Here is a 13,045-nt window from a genome sequence, read left to right on the forward strand (position 1 = left end):
CTTTGTACCTGGTATAAAACCTACGATATTACTACCTGGTCGTTTAATAACCTACAATGTCCTTTGTTGCATACCGGGGCTGGCTTTTAATAACCTACATGCCTTTGTACCTGGTGGATTTAATACCTACATGTCTGTACCTGGTTTAATAACCTACATGTACACTGGTTTGAAACCTACATGTCCTGATGTTATCCTGGCTTTGATAACCTACATCGTCCTTGTACCTGGTTATAACCTACATGCTACTGGTTTGATAACCTACATTTGTCCTGTACTCGGTTTTATAACCTACATGTTCCTGTACCTGTTTTGATAACCTACATGTACCTGGGTTTATACCTACATGTCCTGTACCTGTGGTTTTAATACCTACATGTCCTGTACCTGGTTGAAATTACTCTTTAATAACCTACATCTGTCCTCTTGTACCTGGTTTTAATAACCTACATGTCCTGTACCTGGTTTAATAACCTACATGTCGTACCTGTTTAATAACCTACATGTCCTGTATGGTTTAATAACCTACATGTCCTGTACCTGGTTTAATAACCTACATGTCCTGTACCTGGTTGATAACCTACATGTCCTGTTACCTGGTTTGATAACCTACATGTACTGGTTTTAACCTACATGTCCTGTACCTGGTTATTAACCTACATTGACTGGGTTTTACCTACATGTCCTGTACCTGGTTTAATACCTACATGCTGTACCTGGTTAATACCTACATGTCCTGTACCTGGTTTAATAACCTACATCCTGTACCTGGTTTAATAACCTACCATGTTCCTGTCTGTACCTGGTATTTAATAACCTACATGTCCTGTACCTGGTTTAATAACTACATCACCGGGTTTGATAAACCTAATGTCCTGTACCTGGTTTAATAACCTACATGTCCTGTAACTGGTTTAATAACCTACATGTCCTGTACCTGGTTTAATACCTACATGTTCCTGTACCTGGTTTAATAACCTACATTGTACCTGTACCTGTTGGTTAATAACCTACATGTCCTGTACCGTTTTAATAACCTACATGTCCTGTACCTGGTGTTTAATAACCTACATGTCCTGTACCTGGTTATAACCTACATGTCCTGTACCTGGTTTAATAACCTACATGTCCTGTACCTGGTTTAAATACCTTACATTTCCTTGTACCTCCTGGTTTAATAACCTACATGTCCTGTACCTGGTTTAATAACCTACATGTCCTGTACCTGGTTTAATAACCTACATGTCCTGTACCGGTTTAATAACCTACTGTCCTGTACCTGGTTATAACCTACATGGTCCTGTACCTGGTTGTTTAATAACCTACATGTCCTGTACCTGGTTTAATAACCTACATGTCCTTTGTACCTGGTTATAACCTACATGTCCTGTACCTGGTTTTAATTACCTACATGTCCTGTACCTGGTTTGATAACCTACATGTCCTGTACCTGTTAATAACCTACATTCCTGTACCTGGTTTAATAACCTACATGTCCTTGTACCTGGTTATAAACCTACATGTCCTGTACCTGGTTTAATAACCTTACATGTCCTGTACCTGGTTTAATAACCTACATTCCTGTACCTGGTTTAATACCTACATGTCTGTACCTGGTTAATAACCTACATGTCCTGTACCTGGTTTAATAACCTACATGTCCTGTACCTGGTTTAATAACCTACATGTCTTTACCTGGTTTAATAACCTACATGTCCTGTACCTGGTTATAACCTACATTTCCTGTACCTGGTTTAATAACCTACATGTCCTGTACCTGGTTTAATAACCTACATGTCCTGTACCTGGTTTAATAACCTACATGTTCTGTACCTGGTTTAATAACCTACATGTCCTGTACCTGGTTTAATAACCTACATGTCCTGTACCTGGTTTAATAACCTACATGTCCTGTACCTGGTTTGATAACCTACATGTCCTGTACCTGGTTTAATACATACATGTCCTGTACCTGGTTTAATAACCTACTGTCCTGTACCTGGTTTGATAACCTACATGTCTGTACCTGGTTATAACCTACATGTCCTGTACCTGGTTTAATAACCTACATGTCCTGTACCTGGTTGATAACCTACACTGTACTGGTTTGATAACCTACATGTCCTGTACCTGGTTTAATAACCTACATTTTTGTCCTGTACCTGGTTTAATAACCTACATGTCCTGTACCTGGTTTAATAACCTACATGTCCTGTACCTGGTTTGATAACCTACATGTCCTGTACCTGGTTTTAGATAACCTACATGTCCTGTACCTGGTTTAAACCTATATGTCCTGTACCTGGTTTTATAACCTACATGTCCTGTACCTGGTTTGATAACCTACATGTCCTGTTCCTGGTTTGATAACCTAATTCCTGTACCTGGTTTGATAACCTACATGTCCTGTACCTGGTTTGATAACCTATATGTCCTGTACCTGGTTTGATAACCTATATGTCCTGTACCTGGTTTGATAACCTACATGTCCTGTACCTGGTTTGAAAACTACATGTCCTGTACCTGGTTGAAAACCTACATGTCCTGTACCTGGTTTAATAACCTACATGTCCTGTACCTGGTGTAATAACCTACATGTCCTGTACTGGTTTAAACCTACATGTCCTGTACCTGGTTTAATAACCTACATGTCCTGTACCTGGTTTAATAACCTACATGTCCTGTACCTGGTTAATAACCTACAGCACTGGGTTTGATAAACTACAGTCCTGTACCTGGTTTGATAACCTACATGTCCTGTACCTGTGTTTAATAACCTACATGCACTGGGTTTGATAACCTACATGTCCTGTACCTGTTTTGATAACCTACATGTCCTGTACCTGGTTTGATAACCTACATGTACTGGGTTTGATAACCTACATGTCCTGTACCTGGTTTAATAACCTACATGTCCTGTACCTGGTTTAATAACTACATGTCCTGTACCTGGTTTGATAACCTACATGTTCCTGGGTTTAATAACCTACATGTCCTGTACCTGGTTTGATAACCTACATCGTCCTGTACCTGTGTTTGATAACCTACAGTAATTGGTTTGATAACCTACATGTCCTGTACCTGGTTTGATAACCTACATGTCCTGTACTGTTGACTTGATGGTTTAACCTACATGTCCTGTACCTGGTTTAAAACCTACATGCATGGTTTGATAACCTACATGTCCTGTACCTGGTTGATAACCTACATGTCCTGTACCTGGTTTGATACCTACATGTTCTGGTTAATAACCACATGTCCTGTACCTGGTTTGATAAACCTACATGTCCTGTACCTGGTTGTTACCTTACATGTAATTGTTTGATAACCTACATGTCCTGGGTTGATAACCTACTGTCTGGGTTTGATAACCTACATGCTCTCACAGAACTTGTGAGTATGCTGGGTTGATAACCTACATGCTCTCACAAGAACTTGGTGAGTATGCGTGGGTTTGATAACCTAATGCTCTCACAGAACTTGATGGTGAAGTATGCTGGGTTTGATAACCTACATGCTCTCACAGAACTTGGTGAGTATGCTGGGTTTAATAACCTACATGCTCTCACAGAACTTGGTGAGTATGCTGGGCTTATCCTGGTTGCGTCTGTGTCTGAACCATCGTTGGATCTTCCTCACATCCCAGTCCAGCTGCTTAGATAACCCATCCAGGTGTCGCCAGTCTGGGCACTGTGGGAGAGAGAGAGAGAGAGAGAGACAATGGGGAGGGAGAGAGGGAAAGAGAGACAAAGGGGAGAGAGTAACATGGGGCATAGGGAAGGAGACAGAGGGAGAGAGAGATACGAGAAAGTATGACTAACAAGGGAAATTCTAACACAGAAATTTGCTTTAAAACAAAGGCATTCCTGGCCCACCAACACATCACCAGACATCACATCAGATGACAGGCCTAGGTCATAAGAGTATGATTTATGAGTGAGAATAGGAGGAAGGAGGAAGAGATGGATTCAGAAAGTGAGGCGGTTGAGACGTGGACAGGTGGGAGGGTGGGAGGCATTAGGAGACTGACAGCACTTATTGTTCTTCAAGAGGAAATTCTTTCCACAGCTCACAACTTAGAGACAAGAGAATGACACATCATCTAGGATCGAAAAATGTGGGTAATTTTCACCAAATTCCTAAGTTTTCCATTGAATAATTCCCACCTTGGAATTTAAGGGAAGTTACTGGAATTTTGCAACTTAGACATGAGAGAGAGATGAAAGTAAGAGGAGCAGGAAGGAGGAAGAAACAAATGAAGAACTAAGGCATGTGAGACCAGTATCGTTTGGTGTTATGTAAGACCGATGTATGGATGCGTGACAAGAGACATTAGAAGACAAAGGACAGCTGACAGACAAACAGTTAAATATTTTCCTTGTATCTAGTGTGGGTGCGTGTGTGGTGTGTGAGGGTAGCGTACCTTTGTGATGTGATGTGTGTGGCAGCGAGCTTACATTTGTAATGGATGTAAACACTGTAAAAACCTTATCTAATACCTTATTTGTGTGTGTGTGTGTGTGTGTGTGGCAGCGAGTGTACCTTTGATGGATGTAAACACCTCTAATACCTTATTCGTGTGTGAGTGTGTGTCAAGAGAGCTAGCGTACCTTTGTGATGGATGTAAACACCTTCTCCAGGACAGGGTTGGGTGTGGCTCGCCAGTGGACTGAGGCAGCGTGGATATGCAAGAGGAAGGCACATGGACTGGCTATGAACCTGAAGGGATAACAGCAGTGAAAAGATCTCTATCTTATCGCTATTCGCTGTATACAGGGCATTCAGAAAATATTCAGACCCCCTTGACTTTTCCCACATTTTGTTACGTTATAGCCTTATTCCAAAATGGATTTAAAAAAAAAAATATTCCTCAATCTACACACAATAACCCATAATGACAAAGCAGTTATTTTTTTATTTTTTTAATGTTAGCAAATATATTAAAAATACAAAACAGAAATACCTTATTTACCTACTGTAAGTATTCTGACCATTTGCTATGAGACTCTAAATTAAGCTCAGGTGCATCCTGTTTCCATTGATCATCCTTCAGATGCTTCTACAACTTGACTGGAGTCCACCTGTGGTAAATTCTACTGACTGGACATGATTTGAAAAGGCACACACCTGTCTATATAAGGTCCCACAGTTGACAGTGCATGTCAGAGAAAAAAACCAAGCCATGAGGTCGAAGCTCCAAGACAGGATTGTGTCGAGGCACAGATCTGGGGAAGGTTACCAAAAAATGTCTGCAGCATTGAAGGTCCCCAAGAACACAGTGGCCTCCATCATTCTTAAATGGAAGAAGTTTGGAACCATCAAGACTCTTCCTAGAGCTGGCCGCCCGGCCAAACTGAGCAATCGGAGGAGAAGGGCCTTGGTCAGGGAGGTGACCAAGAACCAGATGGTCACTCTGATAGAGCACCAGAGTTCCTCTGTGGAGATGGGAGAACCTTCCAGAAGGTCAACCATCTCTGCAGCACTCCACCAATCAGACTTTTATGGTAGAGTAGCCAGACGGAAGCCACTCATTAAAAGGCACAAGACTGCCTGCTTAGAGCTTGCCAAAAGGCACCTCAATGACACTCAGACCATGAGAAACAAGAATCTCTGTTCTGATGAAACTAAGATTGAACTCTTTGGCCTGAATATCAAGCGTCACGTCTGGAGGAAACCAGGCACCGCTCATCACCTGGCCAATACCAGCCTAACAGTGAAGCATGGTGGTGGCAGTATCATGCTGTGGGTACGTTTTTCAGCGGCAGGGACTGGGAGACTAGTCAGGATCGAGGGAAAGATGAACGGACCAAAGTACAGAGAGATCCTTGATGAAAACCTGCTCCATTTGTATTCTCACACCGCTTTCATTCTCATTTGTAGTCTTATATTCATACAATGCAATGTCTCCCAATGTTTCCCAACGTCTTACATGACTTGTTTGATAAACATTTTTCAAAGATTTGATATCCCTCAATCAATATTTGTCCAACACCAGCCAAAAGACAAAGAGAGCAGGACTGCCACAACAGGGCATGAGGCCAGATTACTAAAGAAAGTAGAGATGAAATAGGATGCCATACATATAATGTTTGGCACAGCATTTGTCTGTCAGTGAGAATGCTGCATACAGTAGAGTACAGAAGAGTGGAATGTAAAAGTAAAATATGATAACAAATTGTTAGTGTTCATTCAGTGTGTCCAAAGATAATAGAGAGCATTGGCCTAGAGCAGCCCGATCACTAGAAATAGACGTTGATTTCGGGACGTTTGAAAAGGTTCTGAGAACGTCTTACTCGGTGAAACTTTTTTTTTTTTGTCCAGTACTGGGGGTGAACTCGAGCTGCTTAGACCACGGCACTACGGCAGTTCATAATGCTCTAGCAAGCTGCGAAAATTCTAAGAATACTAAAGATGATGGTGATAGCAAGTCGTTTAAAAAAAAAGAAGATTTTGTTTCAAGCCTTCGCCAAACCATAGTCCTAACCTTAACCACTCAGAATGAATGCCTAAACTGCTAACCTTTTGAGTTGTTTCTGTTTTAACCCTGAAACCACGCTGAATTAATGCATGAAAAATAAACATTCATCCTTAATACGTCACATTTCGAAGGGAAACTATGAGATCTTGTTTTCTAGAGAGCATTAAAAAAACAGTAACCACACCCTCGAAGTAAAAGAGATGTCTTTTCATAAGCCACTGATTTGTTTGTAAGCTATTCCTTGTCCTTTGTCCTTATAGCTGGACTATAGCTGGACTATAGCTGAACTATAGCTGAACTATAGCTGGACTGTTTACAGTAGAAAATCATAACAAAAAACAGACAGACTAAAAGGTCAGAGACATAGTTTTGACAAAAACAGAAGCCTATAACATAAAAAGAACAGACCCCTTGGTCCCAGCCATTACAGCATTGGTTAGCGTACTGTGTAGGTAAACCAGAAGTCTACATTCAAAAGTTAGCCTAAGGCCTCCTGAGTGGCGCAGTGGTCAAAGGCACTGCATTGCCACTAGAGATCCTGGTTCAAGTCCAGGCTCTGTCGCAGCCGGCCGCGACCGGGAGACCCATGGGGCGGTGCACAATTGGCCTAGCGTTCGCCCGGATTAGGGGAGAGTTTGGCCGGCAGGGATGTCCTTGTTCCATCACTGTGGCGGGCCGGGCGCAGTGCACGCTGACACGGTCACCAGGTGTATGGTGTTTCCTCCGACACATTGGTGCGGTTGGCTTCCGGGTTAAGTGGGCATTGTGTCAAGAAGCAGTGCGACTTGGCTGGGTTGTGTTTCGGAGAACGCACAGCTCTCGACCTTTGCCTCTCCGTTCGGGAGTGGCAGCGATGGGACAAGACTGTAACTACCAATTGGATACCAAGAAATTAGGGCGAAAAGGGGTAAAAAATCAAATACAAAATAAAAAGGTTAGCCTAACTGTCGGTAAGCCAGAAGCCTACAACAGAGGTTAACTGTGAGTAAGCCAGAATCCCACAACAGAGGTTAACTGTGGGTAAGCCACAATCCCACAACAGAGGTTAACTGTGGGTAAGCCAGAATCCCACAACAGAGGTTAACTGTGGGTAAGCCAGAATCCCACAACAGAGGTTAACTGTGNACTGTGGGTAAGCCAGAATCCCACAACAGAGGTTAACTGTGGGTAAGCCAGAATCCCACAACAGAGGTTAACTGTGGGTAAGCCAGAATCCCACAGAGTAGAGCAAGCTGCCAAAACCTGGTAGAGAATTCCATTGTGGCAGTGGAATAGACCATATACAGATCTGGGATCAGGGGATACTCTGCAGTGGAATAGACCACATACAGATCTGGGATCAGGGGATACTCTGCAGTGGAATAGACCACATACAGATCTGGGATCAGGGGATACTCTGCAGTGGAATGTGACACTATTCTCCCAGTGTGGCAGTCATTCTGCCAGCCAGAGTTCTGTGGTTAATTAGAATGTGAGAAAAATATCAGATCTTGTTTCTGAAACTACTCCGACCAGTTAGTGAAGAAAGAAAAGCCCCTATACTCTTCACCCTGTCCCCCCCCTCCTCTCCCTCCTGTCATTCCAGTTCACAAGTATTAAAAATATGAGCAAAAAGAATATGTCCACCCACACTGCACTGGGATGAAAAAGAAGTCAGAGGGGAAAACACAGCCACACGCCTCAGTGTTAACACACAGCCACACGCCTCAGTGTTAACACACAGCCACACGCCTCAGTGTTAACACACAGCCACATGCCTCAGTGTTAACACACAGCCACACGCCTCAGTGTTAACACACAGCCACACGCCTCAGTGTTAACACACAGCCACACGCCTCAGTGTTTAACACACAGCCACACGCCTCAGTGTTAACACACAGCCACACGCCTCAGTGTTAACACACAGCCACACGCCTCAGTGTTAACACACAGATATTAGTCCATGAGGGCAGGTATGATACCTACCATCCAGATCAGGGGTCACTATTCAGTGAGATGAAACATTCAAATTGCAACACATAGACATTTTATGAAAAGAGCTGGCACGATTCCCTATACTAACCTGACAGACATCACCTGATCATATCTGTCCTACAATATACCTTTCTATCTGAACAATCTGTAACTTGGCAAGAACATGAACAGACCCAAGGGCTTTCCTGTTTCATCAAAATGTTCTTTACTAGTTTAGTGTTTACACCATAGGGTAAACTAGTTTAATTATCAGTGTTTACACCATGGGGTAAACTAGTTGATTGCGCCGGAGAAGAAGGCTGACGTTTTGCGTGTTCCTATCCAATTGTGTTTTTTAGTTTGTTTCTTTGCAACTTATTTTTTTACTTATTTTGTACATAATGTTGCTGCTACCGTCTCTTATGACCGAAAATAACTTCTGGACGATTACTCACCACGAACTGGCAGAATCCTTATTTTCCTTTAACGAGCCCGATGTGAATGACATACTGCTTTCCCGGGAACAGGCCCAGATCCCCGTCATTTGCATGAAGAGAAGGCGGAGAAAAAGGGGCCGGAGGGCAGGCTGCCTTCTGAGAATTCGAAGGCGATCGAATAAACACCCACTTCCTTCCATTCTGCTAGCAAACGTGCACTCTTTGGAAAATAAAATCGATGACCTACGCGGAAGATTAAACTACCAACGGGACATTTAAAACTGTAATATCTTATGCTTCACGGAGTCGTGGCTGAACGACAACATTATCAACATACAGCTGGCTGGTTATACGCTTTATCGGCAGGATAGAACAGCGGCGTCTGGTAAGACAACAGGCGGTGGACTATGTATTTTTGTAAATAACAGCTGGTGCACGATATCAAAGGAAGTCTTGAGGTTTTGCTCGCCTGAGGTAGAGTATCTCATGATAAGCTGTAGACCACACTATCTACCTAGAGAGTTTTCATCTGTATTTTTCGTAGCTGTCTACATACCACCACAGACTGAGGCTGGCACTAAGACCGCACTCAGTGAGCTGCATTCCGCCAAAAGCAAACAGGAAAACGCTCACCCAGAGGTGGCGTTCCTAGTGGCCGGGGACTTTAATGCAGGGAAACTTAAATCGGTCTTACCAAATTTCTATCAGCATGTTAAATGTGCAACCAGAGGGGAAAAAAACTATGGACCACCTTTACTCCACACACAGAGACCCGACCATTCACTGGCATTTTCAACAAGAAATCTGCCTCCAGAAATAAAAGCTTCAGGGATGTGACACCGACTCCCATTGCCTGCTGCACGGATTCCACCTGGTGATCTGTTCACCGTCCGACCTGGTTGTCTCCTCCTGTCTGGTACAGGTACCTCCACCACACTTACCCCTCTCTCCCGAGCTTTCGCTCACCTCCAGCATACACGCATTGTTGGGGTGAGTGACTCTGGACTTACAATGGCTAGCCCCAAGTCGTTATATCTACTTTTTTTTTTTCTTGTGCATTTTGCTATTTTGCCATTTGCCTCATGACTCCTGCATACTTTGTTGACTACAAACTTTCTTTACCCAACCGTGGGACAGACTATGTTTGTTCCCACACTCGGGACTCTGACTCTCTATTGGTTACACAGACTTTTGGCCTCCACATCCTATTCTAACCACCTCTTGCTGGCTTTGTATTCATGTTACCTGATGAAATTGCTGTACAATATGATCTTGTTGCCATCTGATGCACATTCAGATGTCATAAATCAGCACTGCAGAGCTCTCCCTGTCCTCTGCCGTGCCCTGATTGTATTACTGTTGATGATATCTGGAAATGTGCATGTACACCCTGGCCCATCTACTGTTGTTAGACCCAATTCTGACTTGTGCTCTGATATCTGCTTCACTGATTTCTGCTCTCGTAAAAGCCTGGGTTTTCTGCACGTTAACACTAGAAGCTTATAACCTAAAATGGATCAATTGAAAGTGTGGGTTTACAGCTCCAATCCAGATGTGTTGGTCATTACTGAGACATGGTTAAGGAAGAGTGTTTTGAATACTGATGTTAACCTTTCTGGTTATAACCTTTTTCGGCAAGACAGATCTTCCAAAGGTGGGGGAGTGGCAATCTTTACCAAGGATCACCTTCAGTGCTAGGATCACCTTCAGTTGTCTCCACCAAGTCTGTCCCCAAACAATTTGATTTACTGGTTTTAAGCATTAAAAACTTTCAAATAGCTCTTTGTTGACTGTTGTTGGGTGCTATCGTCCTCCATCAGCACCGGCCTGTACCTTACCTGCCCTAAGCTTTCACCTGGCCCCTTACACTAAGTCTGAATTTGTCCTGCTAGGTGACCTAAACTGGGACGTGCTTAAACCACCTGACCAAGTCCTAAAGCAATGGGATTCTCTAAATCTTTCTCAGATTATCACCAATCACTCCGGACGCTTTATCTGGACATGGTTCGTCAGGACTTCCAACAGCCGAAGCTAAGTAATAACATTAACATGATGCCTTCTAATTGCAGTCGCTGTACTCATAATATACAGGAAAACGATCGCCTTACGGCGAGGATAGCTGTGCTGCAAGCCCAGCTTCAGACGCAATCGTTAGGCATGGGTAATTTACGTGTAGGAAAGGATGAAACAGCGTCTGTGCCACCAGTAAGTACAGATAGTAACGTTAGTATAAATCCCCTCGCACAGTCCCCGCAGCCGGACAACTTTCTCATGGCTTCTGGAGGGAAATGCTGTAGGAATGCTCAACCGGTGTCGCTCATTCAGCCGATAGAAACTTTCAACCGGTTCTCCCCATTAAGCAGCGAGTCGGAGTCAGAGGCCGAGCCTTCTCTGGTCTCTACTCCTTCCGTTACGGGGTCTGAGACGCCGAAGCTTCCCACCATTAGCTCTGACAAATTGAAAACCCTAGTCATTGGCGACTCCATTACCCGCAGTACTAGACTTAAAACGAATCATCCAGCGATCATACACTGTTTACCAGGGGGCAGGGCTACCGACGTTAAGGCTAACCTGAAGATGATGCTGGCTAAAGCTAAAACTGGCGAGTGTAGAGAGTATAGAGATATTGTTATCCACGTCAGCACCTACGATGTTAGGATGAAACAGTCAGAGGTCACCGTGCGCAACACAGCTTCAGCCTGTAAATCAGCTAGAAAGATGTGTCGGCATCGAGTAATTGTCTCTGGCCCCCTCCCAGTTAGGGGGAGTGATGAGCTCTACAGCAGAGTCTCACAACTCAATTGCTGGTTGAAAACTGTTTTCTGCCCCTCCCAAAAGATAGAATTTGTAGATAATTGGCCCTCTTTCTGGGACTCACCCACAAACAGGACCAAGCCTGGCCTGTTGAGGAGTGACTGACTCCATCCTAGCTGGAGGGGTGCTCTCATCTTATCTACCAACATAGACAGGGCTCTAACTCCTCTAGCTCCACAATGAAATAGGGTGCAGGCCAGGCAGCAGGCTGTTAGCCAGCCTGCCAGCTTAGTGGAGTCTGCCACTAGCACAGTCAGTGTAGTCAGCTCAGCTATCTCCATTGAGACTGTGTCTGTGCCTCGACCTAGGTTGGGCAAAACTAAACATGGCGGTGTTCGCCTCAGCAATCTCACTAGAATGAAGACCTCCTCCATTCCTGCCATTATTGAAAGAGATCGTGATACCTCACATCTCAAAATAGGGCTACTTAATGTTAGATTCCTCACTTCCAAGGCAGTTACAGTCAATGAACTAATCACTGATCATAATCTTGTATTGGCCTGACTGAAACATGGCTTAAACCTGATGAATTTACTGTGTTAAATGAGGCCTCACCTCCTGGTTACACTAGTGGCCATATCCCCCGTGCATCCCGCAAAGGCGGAGGTGTTGCTAACATTTACGATAGCAAATTTCAATTTACAAAGCTTCTAGTCATGAAATCTATGCAGCCTACTCAATCACTTTTTATAGCTACTGTTTACAGGCCTCCTGGGCCGTATACAGTGATCCTCACTCAGTTCCCTGAATTCCTATCGGACCTTGTAGTCATAGCAGATAATATTCAAATTTTTGGTGATTTTAATATTCACATGGAAAAGTCCAGAGACCCACTCCAAAAGGCTTTCGGAGCCATCATCGACTCAGTGGGTTTTGTCCAACACGTCTCTGGACCTACTCACTGCCACAGTCATACTCTGGACCTAGTTTTGTCCCATGGAATAAATGTTGTGGATCTTAATGTTTTTCCTCATAATCCTGGACTATCGGACCACCATTTGATTACGTTTGCAATTGCAACAAATAATCTGCTCAGACCCCAACCAAGGAGCATCAAAAGTCGTGCTATAAATTCTCAGACAACCCAACCTGCTGTTTTCAACTCTCTAGAGACTGCAGGAGCAGTAGAGATACTCTTAATGATCGGCTATGAAAAGCCAACTGATATATAATCCTGAGGTGCTGACTTGTTGCACCCTCGACAACTACTGTGATTATTATTATTTGACCATGCTGGTCATTTATGAACATTTGAACATCTTGGCCATGTTCTGTTATAATCTCCACCCGGCACAGCYAGAAGAGGACTGGCCACCCCTCATAGCCTGGTTCCTCTCTAGGTTTCTTCCTAGGTTTTGGCCTT

The 13,045-nt window shown here is 43.7% G+C and overlaps 1 protein-coding gene across 1 annotated transcript in view; it reads right to left on the reverse strand.

Moving 5' to 3' along the window:
• The window catches only part of LOC111970771 (ceramide synthase 5), a 45,606-nt gene that overhangs the window by 16,521 nt on the left and 16,040 nt on the right, over positions 1-13,045 (reverse strand). Inside the window, 2 exon segments of the mRNA XM_070445809.1 lie at positions 3,560-3,690; positions 4,611-4,719. Of these exon segments, the coding sequence (XP_070301910.1) occupies positions 3,560-3,690; positions 4,611-4,719 (240 nt within the window).

The sequence above is a fragment of the Salvelinus sp. IW2-2015 genome, linkage group LG11 (assembly GCF_002910315.2).
Source record: "Salvelinus sp. IW2-2015 linkage group LG11, ASM291031v2, whole genome shotgun sequence".
Lineage (NCBI taxonomy): Eukaryota > Metazoa > Chordata > Actinopteri > Salmoniformes > Salmonidae > Salvelinus > Salvelinus sp. IW2-2015.